The sequence below is a fragment of the Ips typographus genome, linkage group LG7, assembly GCF_016097725.1.
Source record: "Ips typographus isolate SLU linkage group LG7, UJ_Ityp_2.0, whole genome shotgun sequence".
In the NCBI taxonomy this organism is placed as follows: Eukaryota; Metazoa; Arthropoda; class Insecta; order Coleoptera; family Curculionidae; genus Ips; species Ips typographus.
Genome location: NC_138428.1, coordinates 8,041,697 through 8,068,544, shown reverse-complemented (window position 1 = coordinate 8,068,544; position 26,848 = coordinate 8,041,697). Strand labels below are relative to the sequence as shown.

General features: G+C 35.3%; 2 protein-coding genes across 2 annotated transcripts; both read right to left on the bottom strand.

Moving 5' to 3' along the window:
- Positions 1-3,306: 3,306 nt before the first annotated feature.
- Positions 3,307-5,696, bottom strand: LOC145731904 (uncharacterized). Its single transcript, XM_081983898.1, is given in 3 exon segments — positions 3,307-3,491; positions 4,759-5,464; positions 5,466-5,696. Coding segments are annotated over 3 exon segments (1,122 nt in total).
- Positions 5,697-17,486: 11,790 nt separating this feature from the next.
- LOC145731960 (uncharacterized) lies at positions 17,487-22,925 on the bottom strand. The gene has a single exon (XM_081983954.1). The coding sequence runs from the start codon at positions 22,923-22,925 to the stop codon at positions 17,487-17,489; it is 5,439 nt and encodes a 1,812-aa protein (XP_081840080.1).
- Between the last annotated feature and the right edge of the window lie 3,923 nt (positions 22,926-26,848).

Genomic DNA, 26,848 nt, shown 5'->3' with positions numbered 1-26,848 from the left:
GTTAGAATAGGAAGAAATTGAACTGACAGAAGAAGGAGAAGTCAAATGATTAATAGGAGCTTGTGGAGGATATGTATTGATAGGAATTTCTTGAGGAGGAGAGAACGAATGAATATTTGAATGAGGTAAACTTGTGGAAAGGTGAGGAAACGACGTTGACGTAGAAGATGATGCCTGACTGAAAGTGTTAGAATAGTTTTGCAAATCTGCCCTTTTAAATACATCAATAATTTCATATTCTAGCATTTTCCGAATGTTACTCGGGTATTGTATCATTTTTGAAGCAATAAAATTGGTAAATGCTGCTACTTCTGTTGATGCTGGGTTTTCAGTTTGTCGAGCTCTCAATACGTCAGTAGCGGTTTTCATCATTGTCAATGTCTCCGAAATGACTGCATTTTGGCATCTGGGTCTTTTTGATTTAGAACTGGATGGGCGGGGGGGTTGAACCGAAGTATTACGGATAACGGATTGTACTTCATTTGATTCCACGATGTTTTGTGAGCCAGCAATATTTTCCATCGAATGGACAGGTTCATCATTAGGAGGCGTACTTTCTTCCTGTGTACAGAAATAATTTCTTTGAACTGGAAAATGTTGATAAATTGCCTGCCAATACTACTCCTACTATGGCGAAAACAAAAGTAAAAGTAGATGATGTAATAATGTAAGAGAAAAGTAAATGTTTTGAATGTGACAAATAAAGAAACAACCTTGTTACGTCATCCCATTTTACTTTAATTTTGCCATATTTTCGTACGAGGTTTCGTATAAACTAGTTTGTTACATGTAATAAAATGTTTGCTAAGATATTGCGTCGATACTTCGCAAAAGTTATGTATCTATATACAGTGTGGAACAGCCAAATGGAATAAATTCGATAACGAATAAATGAGAGCGTGTTGGGAAAAACGCTTGGACACGTCGATTTGTATTTTTAGATGCGCATTTATTAAAAAAAATAAAAATTATATAGGGTGTGTCATGTGACAGTGGCCGATACCAACTTTCTTATTTTAAATACAACCCCCTGTATATTATTAGTTTTTTGGATTCTTCAGAAAATTCTAGACATAATTCATGTACAATGTCCCATACCTATCTTCAACTGTTTCGGAAATATTAAGTGTTTTCAGATGTATTACTAAAATTAATATTAAAAAAAAAAAATTATTTTATTTCACAAATAATGTAAAAAAAAACAAAAAAACATTAATTTCAATGTAAGAGATGTTCAAAATGTTCGTGAAAATAAGTATTGAGTGTAATGTAGCGAATTTGTGAAATAAAATAATTTTCTTTTTTTAATGTTAATTGTTGTAATACATCTGAAAACACTTAATATTTCCGAAACAGTTGAAGATAGGTATGGGACATTGTACATGAATTATGTCTAGAATTTTCTGAAGAATCCAAAAAACTAATAATATACAGGGGGTTGTATTTAAAATAAGAAAGTTGGTATCGGCCACTGTCACATGACACACCCTATATAATTTTTATTTTTTTTTATAAATGCGCATCTAAAAATACAAATCGACGTGTCCAAGCGTTTTTCCCAACACGCTCTCATTTATTCGTTATCGAATTTATTCCATTTGGCTGTTCCACACTGTATATATTATATTATTATTATTATTGCAGATACCCTCCTCACCGACTGCCTGGTTGGAAATAGCAGACACATTTGAAACACTATGGAATTTCCCACATTGTGTAGGAGCTATTGACGGAAAACATATTCTTATGCAGAACCCAATAAATTCAGGCAGTGATTTTTTTAACTACAAATCACAATTTAGTATTGTTTTGTTAGCTGTTGTTGAAGGAAATTATAATTTTCTTTTTGCTGACGTCGGATCCCAAGGTAGAATTTCTGATGGTGGAGTTTTTAAGGCTACTAAATTCTACGAAATGATGTCCACTAACATGCTCAATTTACCTCCTTCTAAAGAACTTCCTGGTCGTACAAAAAAAATTCCGTATTTTTTCGCAGCAGACAGTGCCTTTGCTTTACATGAAAATATAATGAAACCATACGGAGGAGATCATTTAAAAGAAAGTTCTAAAAGAATTTTTAATTACAGGCTCAGTCGGGCACGTAGAGTTGTTGAAAATGCATTTGGAATCGTAAGTTCTGTTTTTCGAGTAATGCGAAAGCCTATGCTTTTAGAGCCCAATAAAGCAGAGTTAGTGGTATCTTCCACTATCTATTTACATAATTACCTAAGGAAACATTCTCCTAATGTTTACTCTCCGCCTATGGCTTTAGATCATGAAAATAATGGAACTGTAGTGCCTGGTGCATGGAGAAATGAGAAAAATTGTACGTCTATGATTTCATTAAAAAACATACCTAAAAGATCTTCTGCTTGTCTAATGAAACTTAGAGACGAAATTGCAGATTACTGTATTAACGAAGGCGCAGTAGACTGGCAAACAATACACGCATAGTTGATATGAACAGGTTTTTGTTAATGTAATGTTTTAATTATGTAGTAGTTTGTACATTTTACTAGCATATACAGAACGTTCGTAGTTTTATATCAGATTTTTTATCATTATATACAAAAAAACAAACAAATATTATATTAATTATCAATTTAACAAATAACGCAGTAACAGGTACAGAAAAAAACTAAGGTCTGATATAAAAAATGAACATCCGGTATAAGTACTTGGTTGTTAGTATATATTTTATGTTTTTATATGTATATACTTTTCATGTGCAATAAACAGATTAAAAAAAAACATACCGTATTTATTCTATCCCTGGGTTGATCCCGATGCTCAATAAACGCAAATGCGTCATAAGCAAACCAGCGGCTTACGTATATGTCGTCTGCGCCTGAAATTAATAATGTAAAGTATATTAATAATGAATAATAATATTCTTGTTTAAACAGTGCTCAGATTAATAAGTGTTTGTTAAGAAATAATATCACTTACCTGATCCCGTTGTAATACGGTCCTTGACCTTTTTCCTCTCTTTGCGATAGGTTGCCAATAGCGAATTACACTTCTTTTTCACTTCTTCCCAAGTTTTATTTAAATTTAAAGCTTGGGTTATTTCAACCCAAGCGTCAATTTTTTTATTTTTTCTGAAATAGTTTGGATCGGTTGGGTTCCAGAGAATTGGTTTCGATTCATACAGCTCAATCATACGGAGCTGTAACTCATCATTCCAGTCATCCATGTTTTAATAAAATCCTTAACTTTCACACAACAACAACACAACTTCAAATTCACACAACGCTACCGCCGTTAAAACTAACCAAAAATGCAAACTTCCCGATTCCGTCTAGACTAAGCTCCTCCTTTCCTTTGATGTCTCGCGGAAAAACCGACACAAGACGGATAGCAACGCGCCTGCAACGCGACACTCGCGAGCTTCTCGCGAGCCCCGTCCACACATTGAGAATTGGCATGTCTCGCGCGCGTCTCGCTAAGTCTGTACGCACCTTTGGACAATGACTGGTAAGGTTCATGGTCTGTAAAAAGCATGGTTCATTTTTGTTTAATTGACTTGCTTGACATAAGGTTATTTCTTCAATCTTTTGGCAATTTTCCTTTGAATTGAAAAAATCGTTTAATGACTTTAAAAGATAACGATTCTTTAAGGTCATTAATTGATTATTAACTGGGATTGGATACAATTGATAGAATTCGTATGGATTTCCAGAAATTAAAGGAATTGCAATATAGAAAATAACTAAGTCTTTCTTTATTGTCACGTCTGTATAAGCAACTTCATAATACTTGATTATGTTATCAAAAGGGATACGATTTCTTTGTTCCAATTTTGAAATTATGCTTTGCAGTTCTTGATACTTGAATATACTGTGATGCATTATATTAATTTCTGCAAAACTGATCGCGGTCTGAACGTTGGATTTTATTTCATTTAGCACGTGAAGATTGTTTTCAATATTATCAAGTAACGTGATAACGTATAATGTTGTAGGGTAAAGTCGGGTGAGATGGCCACCGTTTTGCGTAGCAAAGGCCTGTAATTTTTTTGGTGGGGGTTAGGCGTTGCAACTTTTTTTTTGTCATTGCTTAACTATTATCCGAACAGGTGGGTAAATAAATACAGTCAAATTAATTTTAATTTTCGTAATTATTATTTACCAACCAAAAGCTGCACATGGCCATCTATCCCCGATCGGCTGGGTTAGTTGGCCAAAACATAAAAATAAGAAAATAATATTGAAAAATTTGAAAACACACAACTTCTTATAAAAACAAAATAAAAGATTAATCCTTAACATCACTTTTGCTTCTTTTTAAAAGCAGTTTTACCACAATTTTGACAAGTGTTTACGTAAGATGAGCAATTTTCGTGAAACCACTTCTGGCATATTATGCACTGCAACCAATCTTCTTTTTTTCTCGTGTTGTTGTAGCTTTCTCCACATCCTGCACATTCAGTGTTATCCACTTCGGAAAGGGTATCACTTTCCTCTTCATACGGAACTTGTATATTCTGCTCCTCATCTGAACTTGGTGAAGGTGAGCGTTTTCTTTATTGAATTTTTTTTTTTGGAATTTGCTTTTTTGTTGTGTTCTTAGTTTGTTTATTTTTCTTTTCGTGTCTTTCTTTCACGGTTGCAATATGTTCGGGAGAAGTTAATAGGGTAGCAACAGCCCTTGCTCGTTTTTTTGCAGAAACAACTAATTTGGGCGTGGGATTAATTTGTTCTAAAACTTTTTCAGGTGTCAGGTCTGGAATAGATTTCTCATTCACTGGGGTTGTACATCGAGGCTCTATAGGATCAGCATGGCTACAAGATGGCACTTCATCATCCATCGAATTACTTGAGTGAGTTATTTCTGGTGTTACTTTAGCATTGTTCACTTGAGAGCTGAAACTGTGACTGTTTGTTACTTCTGTGACTGTTCCCTGGCCTTCTCTGGTGTCACTGTTTTCTATTCGATCAGAAACTGTGTAAGCATGGTCGGGTACAGAATTTGGATTCCAGGGAAATATTCGAGTTGCTCTGAAGCCGGACATTGCATTTCCAGCGGTTGCTGACTTTCCCCAGCTTTTCATTAGAAGTTCTCCAAATTGGAGTCGTCCTAGTTTCCTTCCGGGGTGGCTCTGCATCCATTCTCTGCAAGATTGATAATAGAAGGTTTTAAGGGACTTAAAAAAAGCCCTATCTAATGGTTGCAAATAATGAGTAGTATGTGGAGGTAAACACAATAAAACGACATTATTTGTTTCAGCGGTTTCTAAAAGTTCAACAGAAGAACAGTGAGATGCATGCCCATCAAGAATTAATAGTGTTCTTCCTTCGCCTTTACGTGGTAAGAAGTGGTTTTTAAACCAATCCAAAAAAATTGTTGCAGTAAAATAGGCCGATTTTTGTGACATCACGATATGTGAACCGGGTGGCATTGAGTCAGTCCATTCGGTCTTTAAATTCTTCCCTTTAAATACGCAGACTGGCGGTAAAAAAAAAACCCTCGGCATTACAGCAAGCTATGCACGAGATCGTCTCACCCTTTTCCCCCGACGTCACTGTAACAACATCCTTCGCTCCTTTTTCGGCTAAAACATTGCCAGGTCGATTATTTAATTGCAGACCTGTTTCAGCAACATTATAGATGCACCCAGGTTTGTTGAAAAGCTCATTTTGTTCAAGTGTTTCTTGTAGCAGTTTAAAATAATTTCCCACATCTACACGGTTCATGCCCTCACCTCGGCCTAGAGATACACCCTCAGCTTTGCGAATAGACAAGTCTTCTCAAAAACGACCTAAACCAATCCGAACCAGCGTCTCCTTTTTCTTTGTTGAACTTGTGATTGATTTTTAGACATTCAGCAAAATTATAGGCAAGCTTTCGAACATCTGGTACCGTCATAGGAAACCCGTATTTTTGGGCCTTTATAATGTGTTGCACTAATTTATTTTCATTTGCTTCCCCCAACATACTATCAGGTCCCATTCTACCAATGGTAAAAATATTATTTTTTATTTTCCTTTCAAGGGTTTTCCTAGGAATGCCATAATTTTTTGAGGCGCCGTTCATAGAAGAATCGTTTCTAACAGCTTCAATTGCTAGCCTCAAATTTTCTTCAGTATAATTACCACGATTTGAGTTCTTTCTTTTATACTTTGTTGGCATTTTCCGCAGAAAATTGGAAAGGACATCAAACTGTAAAAAAATAGATGTTACAAACATCTGGCCATCTATCCCCACTATTTGGTGGCCATCTCGTGGCCATCTCTCCCAAAATGTTAGGGAAAGATGGCCAACGTGACAAACAAAACTCACAGCATGTTTTTAACTGGTTTTTGAGGTTAGAATTACTTAATACTTATTGTACTCACCTAATACGTTGATATTGGCAGTAGATTTCTTCCCATACACTCACAGTAGACCGCAGAAAAAACTATTCTAAAATTTTCGAACGACGTAATAACGTTTTTATTTTTTGAGCGCTTCAGTGTCACTTCGAGGTAAACGCAAACACATTGACCGTGCGCAAACATAAACGTTTATTGCTGGAGAATGCAGACCGCGCCCGCGCACGACGCCTTTTATTCGAATTTAGCCGTTGGCCGTCTCTCCCGGCTGGCCATCTCACCCTACTTTACCCTACCTGTAGACTGTGTCATACGTGATAATTCGTTAATCTTGATTTGTATATTTTGCTGATTTATTTTTGTCGCTTAACTTAGAGTCAACGTCTTCAGTCAGCTGCTTAACTATAGTTTGCGTGGCAGTTATGTCTTTATCAATTGTTAATTGATTTTCATGAAGAATGTTAATATATTTGTCATATCGGTCTCCATCATCTGCGTCTAATGTACCATACAGATATTTGTGAGCTTTTCCTAGGAAGTTGAATAAACCTCTTTTACTTCTATTACTAGGAGTAGTATAGTGATTTACAAATGATTTAATTGAATTCACTTGATCAAACAAATCGTTAATTCTAATCTTTAAAAGGTTGTACAAAGGTTTGTTTGAATTGTCTAAGGTTTTGTTGGTTTGTAAAAGTGTTTTTTCAGTTGTCCTTAAACATTCTTTAATGTTGGTGAGATTGATATGGTAATAAATATGGTAATTACTTATCACTATATAACTAGTTCCTTGCGAAATTGGTAGTAATGGATTATTTAATTCTTCAATCCGGTACTGAGCGTTGGTGAGTAACGGTAGAAATATGAAGAATAGTCCATTTTTCATTTCCTGAAATTACAATTTTCTTTTAGCATCTTTAGGATGCCTTTGATTTCTAAATTCTGTTAATGTATATTTAGGTTGTAACTTCTTTTTCAATTTTACTGGTTTAGATATTAGTTGTTTAGTACCTACGGGTATTTCAGGGTCATTTTCGCGTTTTTCATTTAATTTACTCAAAACGTTTGCCTTTTTTGCATTTAATTTTGACGTAATGTTTTCATTAAGTGTTTTAAATGTTTCCGCTAGTTCGTGAACATAGTCAGTTTGATTTGATTTAGGTTTTTCTCAAAATTCAATTGATAATTTAGATTTCCTTTAATTATTTGAAAGGGTGTATATTCTTGTGAAGAATGTATACTGTTGTTATAATTTAAAATAGCAATATCAACTAATTCTTGAATTGTTTTATTCCGATGATCATTTCTTAAGGCGACAAGACTTTCTTTAAGTGTCGAATGAAATCGTTCGATTGGTGAGTTAGAGTTTGGATTATAGGGTGTAGTAAAATGTAACTCAATTTGATATGTTTTACATAAGTCTTGTACTAAGTGACTTTTAAATGATTGTGCATTGTCAGTAGTTATCTTACTTGGTGTTCCATGATGTGAAAAGAACTTGATTAAGTTTTGACATATTTCTACAGGGTAATTCAAATTCGACCCTCACCATTGGGATCTCGGAAACTATAGGAGATACGAGAAAGTTTAAATTGGGGCAAAGTTGCGCAATGTAAAGCTCAACCAAATGCAGTTTTAAAAATTTCGATTTTCCGAGTACTTCCGAAGATATCCGAAAAAAACTGAAAATTTGATTTTTTGTTTTTATTTATTTCTAATCTTATTTGAAGAGATATTCCAAAACTAAAAGCACCTTTTCATTGCCACTTTTTCTCTGCTATTCGATGATGGATTCAAATTTGCCACACGACGTTTCGTTTTTTGGCAGCCATCATCAACTTTCTTTTTTCTTATGGGCGCCATATTGGATTTTTAGCCCACCAAATAGTACGTTTTATTCTGATTTTAGTGATGTATAATAACTTATGATTTGCTTCATAAATAACAAAATAATTCAATAAAAACTATTTTTACTTTAGTTATTGGCTTTGAGTTAATGGGCCGTTTCATAAAATGTCATTATTTGACAGTACTTGTCAAACACGATAATTCGGACGATCATTAGAGCTTTTAGAGATTTTACCTTAGTTAACTTTGAGTTAATGAGACGTTTTATGAAGATTACTTGGTAGTACTTGTCACACGCAATTGGCCTGAACATACTTAGTCACAAAGGTGTACACGTGACTTAAACCGGTTTATTCACTCGAAGAGCTTAGGCCACTCGCTACGCTTGTGGACCTAGTTGTTCTTTTCGTGAATAAAGAATGGTATAAGTCACTTGCTGCAAAGTAACTATTAAATCACTCTGAATGACATTCGCCTATTTACAGATGTAAACAAACAAACATCAATGTTACATCTACGGGGCGCTGTGCAAATTTAATAGAACTTTAATTTTAGTTTTTTTTTTAATATAAGAAGTCGAAATTTAATAAAATACTGTATAAGACACGTGAGTTAAACCGGTTTATTCACTCGAATAAATATGAATGAATAAAAAATGGTTTGTCACTTCCAAAATAAATAACTATAAACTTGCACTTAACATTATAAAAAATTGAAATTTGGCAAAAAATGAAGTTCCTAAAATGATGGAAACATAAATAAGCCTTTTAAGTTAGAGATAATGCTAACAAATCTCTTTTTCTGATTAACCTAAATAGTTCAGCAATGCTTGTATAATAATAACATTTTCTGCGGGGGTTTCTTTTCTAGATACATTTTTAACTATGATTGACGCTCTAATGATCGTCCGAATTATCGTGTTTGACAAGTACTGTCAAACAATGACATTTTTTAAAACGGCCCATTAACTCAAAGCCAATAACTAAAGTAAAAATAGTTTTTATTAAATTATTTTGTTATTTATGAAGCAAATCATAAGTTATTATACATCACTAAAATCAGAATAAAACGTACTATTTGGTGGGCTAAAAATCCAATATGGCGCCCATAAGAAAAAAGAAAGTTGATGATGACTGACAGAAAACGAAACGTCGTGTGGCAAATTTGAATCCATCATCGAATAGCTAGGAAAAAGTGGCAATGAAAAGATGCTTTTAGTTTTGGGATATCTCTTCAAATAAGGTTAGAAATAAATAAAAACAAAAAATCAAATTTTCAGTTTTTTTCGGATATCTTCGGAAGTACTCGGAAAATCAAAATTTTTAAAACAGCATTTGGTTGAGCTTTATATTGCGCAACTTTGCCCCAATTTAAACTTTCTCGTATCTCTTATGGTTTCTGAGATCCCAATGGTGAGGGTCGAATTTGAATTACCCTGTATAGCATTTTCATTTATTTGGTATGCCATAGCAAATTTAGAAAAGTTGTCAATTATCGTTAGGAACTTTTGTCCTGATACAGAATATGTATCCATGTAAATGTGTTCAAATGGTTTTGTTCCTGTCGGTGTTGGTTTAAAAATTACTTTGTAAGGGTGTCTTTCGTATTTTGTACGTTGACATACTTCACAAGTACTGACGTAATTTATTACATCTTTTTCTAAGCTAGGCCAATAATATGTTGGTTTTATGTTTTTAATGTTCTCTGTCATTCCTCGATGTGATGTTTTGGTTGTATGATACCTTTCGATTATTTCTTTTTGATCATTCGAATTTGTAACATCTTCGAGTAGAATGTTAGCAATGAATAGCTTGAACATATTATGTCTAAAAACCGCGTAAAACGTTATCCATTGCACGTTGGAATGTAGAGGGTGCATTTTTTAGTCCAAATGGCATTTGATTATATTCGTAATGTCCATGTTCTACGTTAAAGGCTGTTTTAGGGATACTTTTTAAGTCCATCTCAATCTGGTGGAATCCACTTGCTAAATCGATGGTGGTAAAGTATTGACATCTTCCTAATTTATCTAGTATGTCAGAAATATTAGGTAAGGGGTAGCGATCATCAATAGTTTTTTCGTTTAGCTTTCTGTAGTCAACTACTAATCTCCATTTTCTTTGATTAGAAGCGTCCAATTTCTTTGGTACGATCCAAACTGGTGAGCTCCAAGGTGAGTTAGATGGTCGTATGATTTCGTCATTTAACATTTGATTAATTTGTTTATTCACTTCGTCTTTATGTATATGTGGATATCTATAACTTTTGGCATGTACTGGTATTTCATCAGTAGTGTTAATTACATGTTTTACTTGATTTGAAAATGTTAATTTGTCTCCAGGTTTATGTAAAATTGATTCATAATTTTTCATTAATTTAAAAAGTTTAAATTTTTCTTCTTGATGTCATGTCTTATTAAATTATTAAAATCAATATTACAAGAAATGTTTTTTTGCTGTATTGATTGATTGAATATTTCAAAATTAAAAATTTCAAAATTTTCAAGATTAATAGGTTCTAAGGGCATGTTTTCATTTATATCGCAATTTATCGTAAGAATTTTATTCGTATAATTAAAAACATCTAGCGTATAGCTTTGGTTATTAATCGTCACTAAAGTAGGTTGAATTTCAATTTCATTGTCACGATAATAGGGCATAGTCCAAGTGGTGTCATTTGGTAACTTGGTTTTAAAGGTTGTCCGTTGAATAGTCTTAGGTGGAATTTCAATCATGTAATGATCAAAGTCTTTTCTATATTGAAACGGAATTTGCAAGTAGTGATTAATTAGTTGATTATTTTTTAAATCAATATTTAATTGCAACTTTCGCAAATCATTTAGTCCAAGAATTCCATCAAAGTATTCATGAAAGGGATAAAGAATAAATTCGATTGGTTCTGTTATACCGTAGCATAAGAATAATAGAATTTTTGCTTTTTGTGTAGCTTTTCTTGATCCTGCACAAGTTTGTAAAGTGCTCGTGTGAGTAACAATTGCTTCAGAAAAATGTTCTTCGGCTATTGAGGGTCTAAGAAGGGATGCATGTGAACCAGTATCAATCAATAATCGAATATTGTAACTAGGGATTTCGACATATGGTAGTTGATTGATTTGTAAGCTATTTAAGCTTAAACAACATTGGTTTCTTCCGAGGCTTGTAATTGAAAATTTTCCATCTGTTCTACAAGACTTTGTTCTTCTGATGATTCATCATCAAAATTTTCAGGGTAATAATTCTCATTAAATTCATCATTTGGATTAAATAACAAATTTTTACAATCACGGTTTTCCTCGCTTTCTACATGAGTTAGCTCTTGAAAAGTGAAGTTCGGATTTCCGGTTTTTTAGAAATGAGATTGAAAAGGTCTTTGGGGTGCAAAATTGGATTTTTGTGGCAAATTTCGATTAATCGTACTCACTCCAGACATTGGTTGTGGAAACGATTGTTTGAAAGGTGGTCTTTGCTGATTTGAAGTTGAAGGCTGATTTGGTGGTTTGAATGTTCGTTGAGGTTGCGATTGAAATCTGGGTTGAAACATTGGGGAATTGTGTAGATTTTCTCGCCCATTAAATGGTTTTGCAAAGTTTGAAACGTGTGGATGCTGCATTGGCTTTGTGAAAGGATTATGCGTTGTTTGATTAGAAGATTTATTATTAAATTTGGAATGATTTTGGATGTAATTGTTTTTGAAATTTGTTTGACTAGTTAACACTTCGTAATTATTAATTATCTCAATTGCGTTTTCCAAATTCTGAGGGTTTTGAACTATCAATAAGGTTCTCAGTTCACTGGAAATATTTGCTAACAAATTTTGAGTTGCTGTTAACTCATTTTGAGAAATTAAAATTGCTCGTGCTTCAGCATTCTGAACTTCGGTACAAATCTTAGTGTTTACTTTCGTGACTAAGGCTTTGAGTTTCTGAATGTAATCTTGAGTAGATTCATTCTTCCTTGACAAGAAAATTAATTGTTGCTGTAAGTTTGCTCTAGTGATCGGGTCACTGAACTTTTGTTGTAATGCTAACTTAATTTCAGGCCAGGTTTTTAAATCTGGTCGAGTTAGTAAAAAGTCTTCGGCTGATTGTACAATTTTGGATCTAATAGCGAGCATAACATACTCTTGCTGAGATAAATCATTATTAAAATATCTGCTATGAAAAGTGTCAATTTGATTTAAAAAGAACTCCAATCTGGAAGGTGTTCCGTCAAAGTTTTTTAATAGCGTAACAGTTGATCTCAAAGCGTCGGCCATGTTTGTTGGTCTTAAATTAGTTTGAGGACTACTGTCTAAATTAAAATCTACGTTAGTTATAGGTAATGGATAATTTATAGAAATATCCGAATAAATTTTCTCAATATCAGAACTTGAAGTTGAAGCTTCTGAATTGGAACTTAAATTATTACTTGTGTTTTTTGTATAAGAGATTTCCTCTAGAACTCTTTTAGTTTGAGCTTTAAATTTGCTCATTAAAACATTTAAATTCACTTCCTAAATAACAGGTTGTACAACTATAAGAAACAATCAACTCACGGATTGATTTCAAGTCTTCTTCCTGTGTCAAACGGGACGTCGCTAAGAAGATACACTCCCTAGGTTGGTTGCAGTGGACACTAGCATAGGCCAATTTGTCCAGGCTGGCTATCTCGTTATGGTTGACCAAGAGCGATGTTGCCAGGAGTCACAAGCTATCTCTCCGCAGGGGTTATCACAAGGGTGATTCCTTTCTTAACTGTTGAAACAGAAGGCACAGGTCACTCCGCAATCCAAGATGGATAATTCCGAACACAACACAGCACAAAACTATCGTTGCACTCCGACACAAAAAAACTATGAAATTATGACTAAAATGTAATGCTGTGCTGCATCATTTATATAGATTACAGTAAATGCTGACGGTGCAACGTCTGAAGAACAATATTATAATGATAAAATAATATAAATGGTCATATAATTCTTCCTTGCATACATTATCACGATTCACCAAATCAAAACTAGTATTGTATGCATTAAATTGCAAATGTAATACATGTTTAGAGATTTGTTTGTTTGTATGTATGTATACATACAATGTACACAATAACTAAAATATACATTTACAGAACACATTAGTAGACCCTCTAGTTAACGGTAAATACATGTTTTCTTAAAGTTCAAAAAAAATAAGTTTTTTCAGACTATTACTAAGAATTTTGTGAGACCAATGGGACATGTAAACTATCTAATACATATAGTACTAAATTTTATTTATTCTTATTTAAAATTAAACTGTAAGTACAAGTTTTAATTATTCAAAAGGGAGGATCATTCATTTTTAGTATCACCAAGAATCTTTTTAATTTTTAATTTTAGGTACATCATTTTGTTTTTTACTGTAGTTATTTAAAAAAGATATTGGTCAATGAATTTAATAAAATATTTAAATTATATTCACAATTATGTGTATTGCAGCTATGCCTCTCAAATATTCAAATATTTGATAAGTTTAACAAAGTATATGTAGTTCAAATGGATTTTTCAGAATTACAAGTAAAAAAAATATTCTGCTTCTACTTCTTCTACTAAACTTTTAAGGGTTAAATATGTAAAATCTGTATACAGTACTACATCTTTGTTGGGGTAGCAAAGCCCACTATTCATAAAATTAATGGAACAGTCCTCTTCTTTTTAAATTTAATAGACTTTGCAATACTCACATTTTGTTTTTTTTATTGCAGCGTGAGCAGCATAACCTGCTATGTATACTACAAAAGCTTACATTCTTTCATCAATGTCATCCAAATGATCTTGATCTATTTCTGTGACGGTAATATCTGGTGTAGTCCTGACCAAATTCAATGTAACTGTTGGAGGATCAATAAATTCCAATAAATCTTGTCTTGAAATTGGTATGGATCCAAACTTCCGTGACTTCCGCGGTATGTCACTTTGAACCCTTAATTGGCTCTCTGATTCTTAGATTTGTCATAGTGACACATGGTAGTTGGAACCAGATTGATACCTAATAGATAAGTAACATTGGAAGTAAAGCATATGATTTTGATTTTTCATCCAAACTTTGTCATTGATAAGTAATGCTTACTTACTGTTCTTGATACTTAATATACTATTACAAATTTAGTGAGATGTGTACAAGAAACTATTAAACTGTATTATTAAATTGACAGAAATGGTTTCAATAACCTTGATGTGCAGTATCTTATTTACTGTTAGGTCATCCACCTCATCAAATAATCGCGTGCAGTTTTGGATGACCCAGTTGTCTTATTTACGTCGTCAAAACCAAAAAAAAAAAATAAGTGTGGAGGATTTGTGAATAGCATAATGCAAAATGTAGTGTGGAATAATGTACAGGGTTACTGATTGAATATAGACCACCCCAATACAAGTTTTATTTTTAGTATTAGAGAAAAACTTTCAATACGAAAGTGATACAAAGGTCTACTACTACTGTCGGATGTGTTTTCTTCGCTAAACAAGAAGAAACATACATTAGCGATGTCTATGTCTAGATTTATCAAAAGCTTTCGATACCGTAAATCATAAAGAACTATTGGAAATATATGGGATTAGAGGTCGTGCACATGAGCTTATCAAGTCATACTTGACGTGTAGAACGCAGCAGATAGTAGAACGTGATCATGAAGGGCAATTATTAAAATCTAATAAAATTGGCATTAAAAGGGGGGTGCATACTGAGGCCACTCCTTTATATTATTTATACAAATGATCTAGTCGCTGTTTCTGGGGAAAACACAGACTTATATGCGGATAATACTACGCCAATTTTTAGCGAAAAAAAACGGTGAACTTATGTTGACTTCTGTTGAAACGGTTATAAACAGGTTGAATGACTATTTTTGCAATAATGACTTGGTCTTAAATATTCTTAAAACGCACGGCATTTTGTTTGGTAATCGAACGCACAATGAGTTCCATTTGACTTACAACTCGGAAAACATAACATCTGTAAAACATATTAATTTTTTGCGTATTAACATTGATGACAGCATGGACTGGGGAGTGCATGTTGGGGAGGTTGCTGCTAGCCTGAGTCGCTATTGTTATGCGCTAAGGATAGTGAGCGAAGGAGCGGGAATCGAAGCAGCGTTGACTGCTTATCATGACTACATCGACTCTAAAATCAGATATGACTTGATTTTCTGGGGTAACTTCAGAGATATAAAAAGGGTATTGATTTGGCAGAAGCGTTGTATTCGAAATATATTTTCTATGAGTCTGATAGAGTCATGTAAGCCTGTATTTGTATGTAACCAAATTTTGACTGTCACTTGTTTGTACATTATGGAGTGTGTTTTGTTTGTTTTTAGAAATAATAAGGATTTGTTTGAAGCATTTAGATGTGGACCATAGCTATAATACTAGATATGCGTCTAATCTTATTTGCGAAAGATATGTGTTTAGTTTTCTTCAGAGAAATGTTACATTTACAATGATAAAGATATATAATTTGCTTCCTGAAAAATAGCGCTTAATGACTTGGAATCGTCTGAAAAGTATTTTAAAACATTTTTTACAAAACAAAGAAATATGTTCAATATCATTCATTAACATAATAATTTGTCCAGTTTTACTGCTAACTTTTTTTTTCTGGAAATCCGCTATTTCTAAATACCTAACGACCAGGTCGCTGCGACCATAAAAATAAAAATAAATATCAATAAACATCATTATTGGTCGCAGTCGGTAAAACGTGTTGCACCATTTGCTATAATGATATTTATGGTCGCAGCGACCTGGCCGTTGCGACTTGGTCGCACAGTGCGCGCACGCCCTTAAAGTTGACTTCTAGAAACGGACAGTGTGAATAACTTCTTTCGTTTTGGCACATCAGATAATTCACTTTCTAAAAAAACTATCCTTTTAGAATGTCAAAGAAACATATTATTCAATATCATAATAATCTGTCCATTTTAAACGACTCTTGAAACGGCATTTGATTATACTCAACGCTTGCACGCTTTACAATTTTTCATGTATTTCTTTAGACACCGACCCATTTTCGACCGATAAAAGTCTTTCCGCATTTTCTAAATACAGTGCGTTTTTTTTAACGCGCAACATAGGATTTCACGTGTTAAATTTTTAAGCCCATGTTAGACCATGTTATTTTGGAACTACAAGTATAAAACTTGACGGGTGGTTGTTTCGTACCCTGAAGCTTAAGTAAGTTTACCAATTCGGCCTAAAAAGTGTTGAAAAGCTTGCAAAAAATCATCTTTTTTCGAAAAGGTTTTATCGTTTCATACTCCCTGTATGCATTGTTGTTCTTTGTTGTTTTTGATACTGGCACGGCAGGTAGCAGGTAAAATTTGGCGTAGAAAGTAAAACAGGGTGATCATTAACTTTATATCAAGAAAGTTACGAACAAAAGAAGTATTTTTATAAGTGAATTGTTCAAATTGACCTCCGTTTGAAGCCAAACAGTATATTCCAAACAATCATAAAATGCCCTTTTGACGTTCAAAAGATGTCGGGTCGTGATGCAGTCAAAATAAGTCACTTTACCTGCTACCTGCCCTGCCAGTATCAAAAACAACAAGGAACAACAATGCATACAGGGAGTATGAAAGGATAAAATCTTTTCGAAAAAAAATGATTTTTTTCCAGTTTTAAATCACTTTTTAGACCAAATTGGTAGACTTACTTAAGCTTCAGGGTACTAAAGACACACCCGTCAAGTTTTATACTTGTAGTTCCAAAATAACATGGTCTAACATGGGCTTAAAAATTTAACACGTAAAATCCTATGTTGCGCGTTAAAAAAAATGCACTGTATAGTGCTTTCAAATAGCTGTGACCAAAATTTCATGAAAATCCATTCATTAATAACAAAGTTATGACAAATTAAAATTCAAAAATCCTCTAAGCTAACGGTCACAAAAGAACACCCTGCATCAACTGTTGCCATAGAAATGGTGTTACTATTTATGTTGTGTCGTGCACCAAAGAAACTACCCGTTTCAAGGGCCGTCGACCGGTTCGTTAAATAAAATACGGAAGGTCTGTACAAAACACTTTAATTTCCTGACAAAACTAGCAAAATCTAATAAAGTTTCCCGCTATCTTTTTCCCTTCTACATCCATACAATAACAACCTTGCTTAACCACACTTTTTTAGGTTGTCTTCTACTTCTCTTCTTTTCCGCCCCATTCAACCGTCTCTTATACCCAACATTTCTGACATTCTCCCACCTAAGAAACATTGCTGACAAAAAAAATGTTTCTTAAAACTAAAATTAAGCTCGTAAAGCTAAACAAACCAAAGATGGTAACTACATCAAATTTCCTATAGAACAAACACTAGTCTAAATAACGACTTGGAATCTTACTAATGCGTCCACACCTAGTTGTTTTCTCGACTTCAATGCCAACATCTTCCATCTCAGGTTCACAACTCTCCTGAGAAAGCGGTATCTGTGGGTTTTCGCATTCTGTCGAAGTCACAGGCGAATCCCCTTCAGTCTCAGTTCGAACACGAAGCTTAAAATCGCCCAACTCTGAGAGTCTTTCAGGATCACGTCCACACTCCAATGGAAATAGTCGTTGTAGCGGACGAAGTAAGCACCCTTTGATAGTCTCCACCTTGACTAAACGAATCTGCCCATCTTTTCCTGGAAGTACGTCTACAACACGTCCGATAGGCCATTCCAAACGCTTCGTATTGTCGCTGCCGATGAGTACCAACTCACCAATGTCAACTGGGCGGGTCACTTTTCCATCGCAAAATAACTTCAACTGTCCCAAGTATTCTGAACGAAAACGTTTTCGCAACATTTCACGTAAAGTCTGAAGTTTCCGTATCTTACGGCTGAATGAAGTTTTGTCGATGACGTCACAATCGGGTAATCGGTCTTCTATCTGTTCTCTTAAAAACATGAGGGGAGTCAGTGCAGTCAGATCTTGGGGATCTTCTGACAAGTAGGTGAGAGGTCTGGAGTTGACTACTGACTCGCACTCACACAATAGCGTCGATAATTCTTCATAATTGAGGCTGGCTCGTCCCAACACTCGCCTTAATATCTGTTTTAGAACACCTATTAACCTTTCCCAAAATCCGCCCCACCAGGCTGCAGTAGGGGGGTTAAACTTCCAGGTAATACGCTGGATAGCGGTTTCTCGCGTAATTCTCTCCCAATCTAATGTCGCAAAAGCATTTGCTGCTCCTAGGAAATTCGTACCGTTGTCACTGTAAACAGTATTAGGTCTTCCTCTACGCGCTACAAATCGTCGAAGTGCCTGGAGGAAACTAGAAGTGGAGGGTGAAGTCGTAAGTTCTAAATGTACGGCTCGATACACGGCGCAAGTGAATAAACAGATCCAAGCCTTCTCTCCAGTTTTGAGATACAACGGTCCCGCAAAATCTACTCCGGTCACCTCAAAAACTGCCGCATCTCGTACACGATCCATAGGTAGCGGTGGCGTTTTCGCCGACAAGTTCTTGGAGTTAAACCGGTTACAAACCACACAGTGCTTTATTACGGATCTAATGGTACGCCTTCCGTTAAGCAACCAAAATCTCTCTCGAAGGAGTGAAAGTAGACCCTGGGTTCCGACATGACATGACTTAATATGGACTTCCATGATCATACTCTTCACTATAGGATGTTTAGATGGCAACACTATGGGAAAACGAAAGTCATCGTTATCTGACCTTGTAGATATTCTGGACATGAGACGAATTAATCCTTTTTCGTCACACATGGGGGAAAAACCAATTAGTCTTGAGTCATTCAATCCAGTGAAACAGTCAGCTTGCACTAGTTTCAGGATTTGTACCTCTGCCGCGTTATGCTCGTCCGCATCAAGTTCACCATACTTCTTTGTATCTGGGCGCTTGCAATTGTTAATAAATCTCTGGATCCACCCAAACATACGTACGGTTTTGGTGTACTTCTGAAAGTAATTAAAGTGCCAAATATCGGTTTTTTCCAAATGGTTCAATGTAGTGACAAGTTTCTTTTTCTTTTCCCCATTAATCTCTTCCTCATTGGGAACTTCAACGGCAGTTGGCCAAGTAACCGGGTCGTCGTAAAGCCATCGGGGTCCCTCCCACCATTTTAAGTCGAGTAACTGCTTCGGAGAGCACCCACGGGATGGTAAGTCAGCTGGATTACACACTCCAGGTAAATGTCGCCAGTCGTCTGCCGATGTCAGCTTTCTTATCTCGTTTACGCGGTTCCACACAAACACTCCCCATTCTTCCTTTCGTTGAATCCAATGTACCACAGTGGAAGAGTCGCTCCAAAAAAAACATGGAACTTCTTGTTCAAAATTTACCACCAAGGATGAGTAAAGACGAGCGCCTATGGTGGCCGCCAACAGTTCCAGTCGAGGTATGGTCATTTTTGTAGCTGCTTTACACAGAGGCGATATCCTTGCTTTTGCACCCAACAGAAATACCGACACTTTACCGCCTCGGACAGCTCGTAGAAAGACGACACAAGCATATGCTGATTGGCTGGCGTCACAAAACGTGTGCAAACTCAATTCCTCCGCTTCGTTGGTACCAGCCATTACCCAACGAGGTATTTTAATCTGTTGCAGGTAATGCAACTCATTAATCCAACTCATAAACTTGTGAGCTAAGTCTTCAGTCACTGGTTGATCCCAGGTCAGGTCGTCCTTCCATAATTGTTGAAGCATCAGCTTCGGTATGAGCGTAGTGGGACTGACAAAACCAATTGGGTCAAAAACTTTCTGTGTCAAAGCAAGTATCTGTCGTTTAGTAAGGGCGTTCATCTCCAAAGTAACGTCTTTCATGAAACTATAATTCAAAGTAAGATAATCTCCTTTGGGGTGCCAATTCAGTCCGAGCACTGCGCAGGTTTCTTCAAAATCACCAAAATCCATTCCTCCAGTGCGCTCCCACCCTCTTAGATCAAACAGTCCTTGTTTCATGACGATTGTTGATTCTCTGATGAACTTTTCAACTCCTGCTTCTGTGGATAAGCTAACCATACAATTATCCACATAAAAACTTCGTTTCAATTTTTCCACCGTCTCACGGGTATACAGCAGATTACTACTCGACTTAGTGGAACAGCATAAATTTAAACATTGGGACAGGTGATGATCCAAAGTGGCCCCAAGAAGGAAAGGACTGCTATTCAAACCAAAAACTACTCTTCGGTGGTTGTATACGACTTCGCGTCCTTGAGAGTCTAGCCATAAAAATTTTAAGAAGTCGCGATCTGCAGTATGTACACTTATTTGCAGGAAAGCCTTACGAATGTCCGCCACTACCCCAATCCTTTTTTCTCTGAATCTCAATAACATGGAAGGGATTTGTTCTATCAGATTGGGTCCTTTTTCAAGGCAGTGGTTTAGAGCAGGTTTCTCTTTCTCATGGGCCGAAGCGTCAAAAACCGGCCTTATTTTTGTAGTTAGACTGCTCTCTTTGATGACGGGCCTGTGGGGCAGGTAATGTCCCAGAAGATGATTAACTTTGTCTGGACTAACTTTCTCGATAATTCCTTCTGCTTCCCACTCGGCAAAAATCTGTTCGTATTGATCACATAAACCGGTGGATTTCAACCTTCGAACAACAGACTCTAATCTCTTCTGTGTTAAGCTATAATTGCTGGAAAGTGGAGCATGGTCTTCTATCCATGGTAACCTGACTTCATATCGCCCTTCTGAATCGATGTGGATTGTCTGATTAAAAAGTTCCCTGGCAGCAATGGCAGCTTCTTCTTTGCTGCGTTTATCCGAGGGTTCCTTAATCCCAAGAGCTTCCAGTTCCCACAGTTGAGTAAGGGACGCGTTTTGCACGAACAAATTTAACGTCGTCATGACGGTAGTTGAACGAGCGCCATTTTTGCTTGAAACTTTTCCCATAAGTGTCCAGCCTAGTTGAGTCTCCATGGCGATCAATCCACAGGGTAACTGTTCTCGTCGTCCGGTGTACAACATGCCTATAACATCAGCCCCTAACAACAATTCTATGGGACCAGACTGCCCACTATCTGATACTTGGACGCCCAAAATGTCTAACTCATTGGTCCAAGGTCCGTAAAACACCGGTGGTACAGTTCCACAAATAGTAAGTTGATCCAGGGCTTCAAAAGTATGGGAAAATAGACCTCTACAAACAGTAATATCAAAACACTCATGTGTCACCCACATCTCTGATCCCCCAAAAAGGCAATGTACAACCTTTTCCACTCTTTTGGGTTGACAGTAAAGCTGTGTGGCAGTATCTTTCAGTATATACGACCGTTGTGAGCCAGTATCCACCAGAGCCCTAACTACTTTTGACCCTCTATCTCCTTTTATTGTCACACGCAGCGTTTGCAAAAATACTTGAGTAGACGTGTGATTAGCTAGCGTATGTTCACGAAAATGACTACCACTTGGTTCCTCCGTCGTAGTTGGTTCGCACTGCTTGTCATTTCCACCATCCTGTTTAGTAGTGGCGAGTAACTCTGAGCACATTAAAGAAACGTGTGAACGACCACATAACAAACATCTCATTCTGCCCCTACATTGTCTCGACTGGTGACCAATTTTCAAACAACGAAAACAGGCTTTATACTTAGCGGCCACTTCTTTCCGTTGTTCTAGACTCATTTTTTGGGCTTTAAAACAGGCTTCGGACAAGTGAGTACCTGAACAAAACAAACAGCGATTAATGCGACCAACCTCTGCATTTACAAGACCCAAAGCAGTTGGTTCGTTATGAAGTCTGTCTTTTCCCCGTCTTTGACCGGCATTGTCTCCTCCAGACGACCTCATACCACTTCCTAAACCAAAGCCTTCAGCTGCTAGACTAATGCGCTGCTCATTTTCCACTTCTTGCTTAAGGAAAAGCATAAGTCGCTTTAGCCGAATTTCCAACGAAAAGTCGGTTGGGTCGTCACCACTAGCAGGGCTATTAAAAATAGCTGAACGTTGCCAAACCCTAAGTAAATCCTGGGGTAAACAAGACTCTATCAATGGATACAACATGGCGGAACATTTATCAGTTGTTATCCCAAGTGTCTCTAAAGCTCGCAACTGAGTTTCAATTTGGTCATATAGACTGCTTATCTCCATCTTTTGTTTAGAGGTTGTGTTGGTTAAAATCAACTTTAATAACTCCCTAACATATACCTCTATTTGGAGATCCTCCCTGCCAAATCTACTTTGCATGCTTTCTATAATTTTATAATAGTTCTCACTCATGGCCGGATAGCTCTCAACAAGTTGTCGTGCTCGACTTCCAGCTAAAGTTGCCTGGATTAAATATTCAATTTTATCATGGTTATCGATACTCTCGTCTTGGTGAACCTTTTTAAATTGAGCCCAAAAAGCCAACCAGTCTTTGATGCTACCGTCATAGTGTTTGAACTCAATACGAGGAAGTCTAAATTTACGCATACCTGTGTGGTTATCTTCAATACTCACAGTGCTTCTTCCATCAGCCCCCCTGTTATCACTACTTCCAGTTAGGGTACTAGATTCAATAACCTTGTTACATTTCAGCCTCAGTATAGTAAATTTCTTGGCATAAACATCACAGCTTTCTATATCAGCTTCCAGTTCAGCGGCTGTCGACGTTTCCAACAAAAGATCATATAGTTCACAGTCAATTTTGCTCAGACACTCGAATTTTGACTGTAACATTTCGAGGGAAGCTTGTATTAAGTCTTTGTCAGGATTTTCCGACTGTAACCCCACTTCTAGTTCATTCGCGGCTCGTGTAAACGCACTCCGGTACACGGTACGGCTTTTCTTTGTAATTTCAAGTCCCGTAGCCATAATAAACGATTTGCAAACCCGATTCAAAATCACTCAAAGTTTCGAGGTTAAAACGACAAAGTTCGAAACCCGGTAAAAGTTTACAAAACTCGACTGCAATGGTACGGATTTTCCACGCACTTTCCAGAGTAACACGGGGGTTTTCCAGCTTATTTACAGACCGAAAAAGAGTTCCACTATTTTCCACAATAAGTCCTGTCACGGTCGCCAAATGTTGTGTCGTGCACCAAAGAAACTACCCGTTTCAAGGGCCGTCGACCGGTTCGTTAAATAAAATACGGAAGGTCTGTACAAAACACTTTAATTTCCTGACAAAACTAGCAAAATCTAATAAAGTTTCCCGCTATCTTTTTCCCTTCTACATCCATACAATAACAACCTTGCTTAACCACACTTTTTTAGGTTGTCTTCTACTTCTCTTCTTTTCCGCCCCATTCAACCGTCTCTTATACCCAACATTTCTGACAATTTACTTGTTTATTATTACTTATTAATTGATTAATTTCTAAAAAAAAATCAAAAAAAAAAATTAAATAAATTTTGGTCACAGCTATTTGAAAGCACTATAGATCCAGTGGCGTAGTAATTTTTTCAATAAAAAAATCGTTTATAAAAATTCTCCATTTTCTATCAAGAAAAAGTATCGTAATATGACCTGAAAACTGAAATAAATATTTAAAATTTTCTCCCGTAATAGACATTTCATTCCTAATTATTTCAAAAAAAAAATCATTGAAATCGGTTAATAACCTAAAATTGTATAGGGGTGTTTCCATTCTAAATGGGTCACATTGTAGATAAACTGGTTCTCTTTCAAAATATGAAAAAAACTTTTTAGTTTATTATGGGAAATTTAGAGAAAATGCGATTTTAAAATTTAAGATGGCAGTTACGCCCTCTGGTGGTTATTTTTAGAACTAGAAAATATTTTCCAGCGATTCTTCATGGCCCAATAATTTTTTTTACACCAAAGTCCTACGACGAACGGCTCCCGAGATATGGCCGAGAAACAGTCTTATTGGGTCAACCGGTACATACTTAAATTTGTCTTGGAAGTGTGGGGGAAACAGGCATTAGGCCCACAGAGCCCTTTGTCGGAAAAATCTGACAAAGGAAGAAAACATTAATCAAGATAAGATGTAATTGACATTTGTCATTTGTCCAAATCCTATTCAGGCTATGTGCTATAAGCAAATAATAATAATAAGTAATATTAAGTTAAGAAAGTTAAAAGTTGACCAACTTCTTAATTTAACTTAACTAAACTTAATAGAAAATTCAGTTGCATAAATGCATGTTGCAATTACACATGTTGATGTTTCTTAGTACTAAATTAGTTTATCTTAATTCTATTTTAATGTCCTGCATAAATTCACCTTAACATTAAAATTTTTACAGTATTGCTGTTTTCATTATTGTTTTACATTTAACACAATAATCATCATTATACACTTTAGTAAACCGAATTGCTCAACATTGAATTAATATGTATTATACAGGGTGTTACAAATTCGATGCATTAGCATTGTTATCTCAGAAACTATAGTTGATAGAGCTTTAGTTAAATTGAGGCAAAGTTGCGCATTTTATTGCTAAATAATTTGGTGAAAAAATTTAAAAAATTTTCATTACTTTGGGAGATATCCGACAAAAACCGAAAAAGTTTTGGGAAATCAATGGCACCTTCTGGAGTAACTTTTTAATGCTCCTCAAGAAAATAGTTTTAGTTTTCAGCTCCGACGTTTTGTTTTTTAGATACCATCATCAACTTTGATTTTTCAAATACGGACCTGAACTTTTTATTTCATTTTTTAGGAGCTACAGACCTCCCAAAACTAATGATGTGCCACACTTGTCAAAAAATTATACCTAGTGTACTTAGGTACTTGTTTTTTTTTTTTAAATCCATTTGTAATTCATATGTTGTCATAATGAGTAGATAATTTAGATTGATATGATTTAAGATTTAGGAGACATGTGAGTATTTGAAAAATAAATAATTCACCAAAAAACCAACCAGCAATGAACCTAATTATTAAATTATATCAAACTAAATTATTAGACATTTTACATCAATTAGGCCTAGAACTTGATGTAGAATTTAAATATCGATTAAAAAGTCGGTCATTGCATTTAAAAAAAAACATAAGTTCGTTTGTTACTCAAATTTGGGACACCCTGTATATTAACTGTTCATCTAAGAATAAAGTAGACCTAAATATCTACTAGTTTTGTATTTAACGTTTTTTGCTAAAATCAAAATTAAGGAAGTTAAGGGGGTGGTCAAAATTCAATCAATCACCCTGTACATTGGTATAAACAACTTTTGATGTACTAATTTGTTTTCACAGGTTTTTTTTTACCTTGTGCTTAATTGTTTGATTACAGTTTTGGTTTTGTGTTTTGTTATTTGCTCAATTCACTTATGTCAGTTTCCCCAACTTTGGCTAAGTAGATTATAAGGACATCTTAGATAAGTTTACTTTAGACTGTTGTTGCATAGTTATTTTGCATCGGATCTGTCACATTCAAACTTGAACTTAGCTAGTTGTACTGGGTGACCCAATGAGACTGTTTCTCGACCATATCTCGGGAACCGTTCGTTGTATAACTTTGGTGTAAAAAAAATTATTGGGTAAATCGGCCATGAAGAATCGCTGGAAAATATTTTCAAGATCTAAAAATAACCACCAGACGGCATAACTGCCATTTAAATTTTAAAATCGCATTTTCTCTAAATTTCTCATAATAAACTAAAAAGTTTTTTCATATTTTGAAAGAGAACCAGTTTATCTATAATTTTGGTTAAATAAAATGTTCAGTTATTTCAAAAACAAAGATGGTGTGGGGTGTTTAATTGTTTTTGCAATAACCTGCTTTAACTTTTTAACGGTTTGACCGATTTTAACAAATTTGGTATCGTCGAAAAGAGCATTCTTTGGGCAATAAGAATCAACCAAAATATAGTTATTTTAGTTGAACCTTTCTCCGCCAGGGGGCTAGTTATGACACCATGACCCAAATACTAAAAAAAAATCAGAAAAGTCAAATGAAATGATATGACTTTTTCTTTATGAAAAAGTAGCCAAATAACATCCAAATAGGCTAGGGAAAACCGTTTTTCAAAATCTCGATCTTAACCTCAAATATTGGAAAAATTAGATTAATGGATCTTTGAAGGCTAAGGATCGCACGGTAAATGTTCTAAAACTATTAAATATTTAGCTACAAAATGAATAAGATGTTAAAGAGGCAATTGTGAGTTTAAATATAATTCATTTAGGCATTATTTAAAAAAATATATACAGTGCGTTTTTTTTAATGCGCAACATAGGATTTTACGTGTTAAATTTTTAAGCCCATGTTAGACCATGTTATTTTGGAACTGCAAGTATAAAACTTGACGGGTGTGTCTTTAGTACCCTGAAGCTTAAGTAAGTCTACCAATTTGGTCTAAAAAGTGATTTAAAACTGGAAAAAAATCATTTTTTTTCGAAAAGATTTTATCGTTAGCTGGGTAATGGGTTGCCCTAGGACCTTGTCATCTAAGCAGTATGTGCAGTTGAGACTTAGGTATAAGGAATATTCTGTCGATAAAAAGGCCTACAAAAGAAGATTGGCGTCTCAGTCTCTTTTTCGGGGTAAGTTAGCAATAATTCGTTAATTAGAAAAGGGTAAAATACATGAGGATGCTCTCTAAAATCATACCTTGGATGGAATGTGGCCTTCTCGAACCTCTCTTAGAGGTCACTTCAATTTGTCAAGTGAATAGCAAAGATTAAGTGGAAAACAAGAAAATTCTATTTTAATGACAAGGTAAGGCATCAAAATTTAAAGCATTGGAAGTTAGACTAAGCAATATACATTTTTCCCATAATAGTCCAATTAATATCGCTAAACAACAACTTGTGGCAATTATCAAC

Excerpts from the sequence above, each read along its gene's own strand:
- LOC145731960 (XM_081983954.1), bottom strand. The coding sequence starts at position 22,925 with ATGGCTACGGGACTTGAAATTACAAAGAAAAGCCGTACCGTGTACCGG.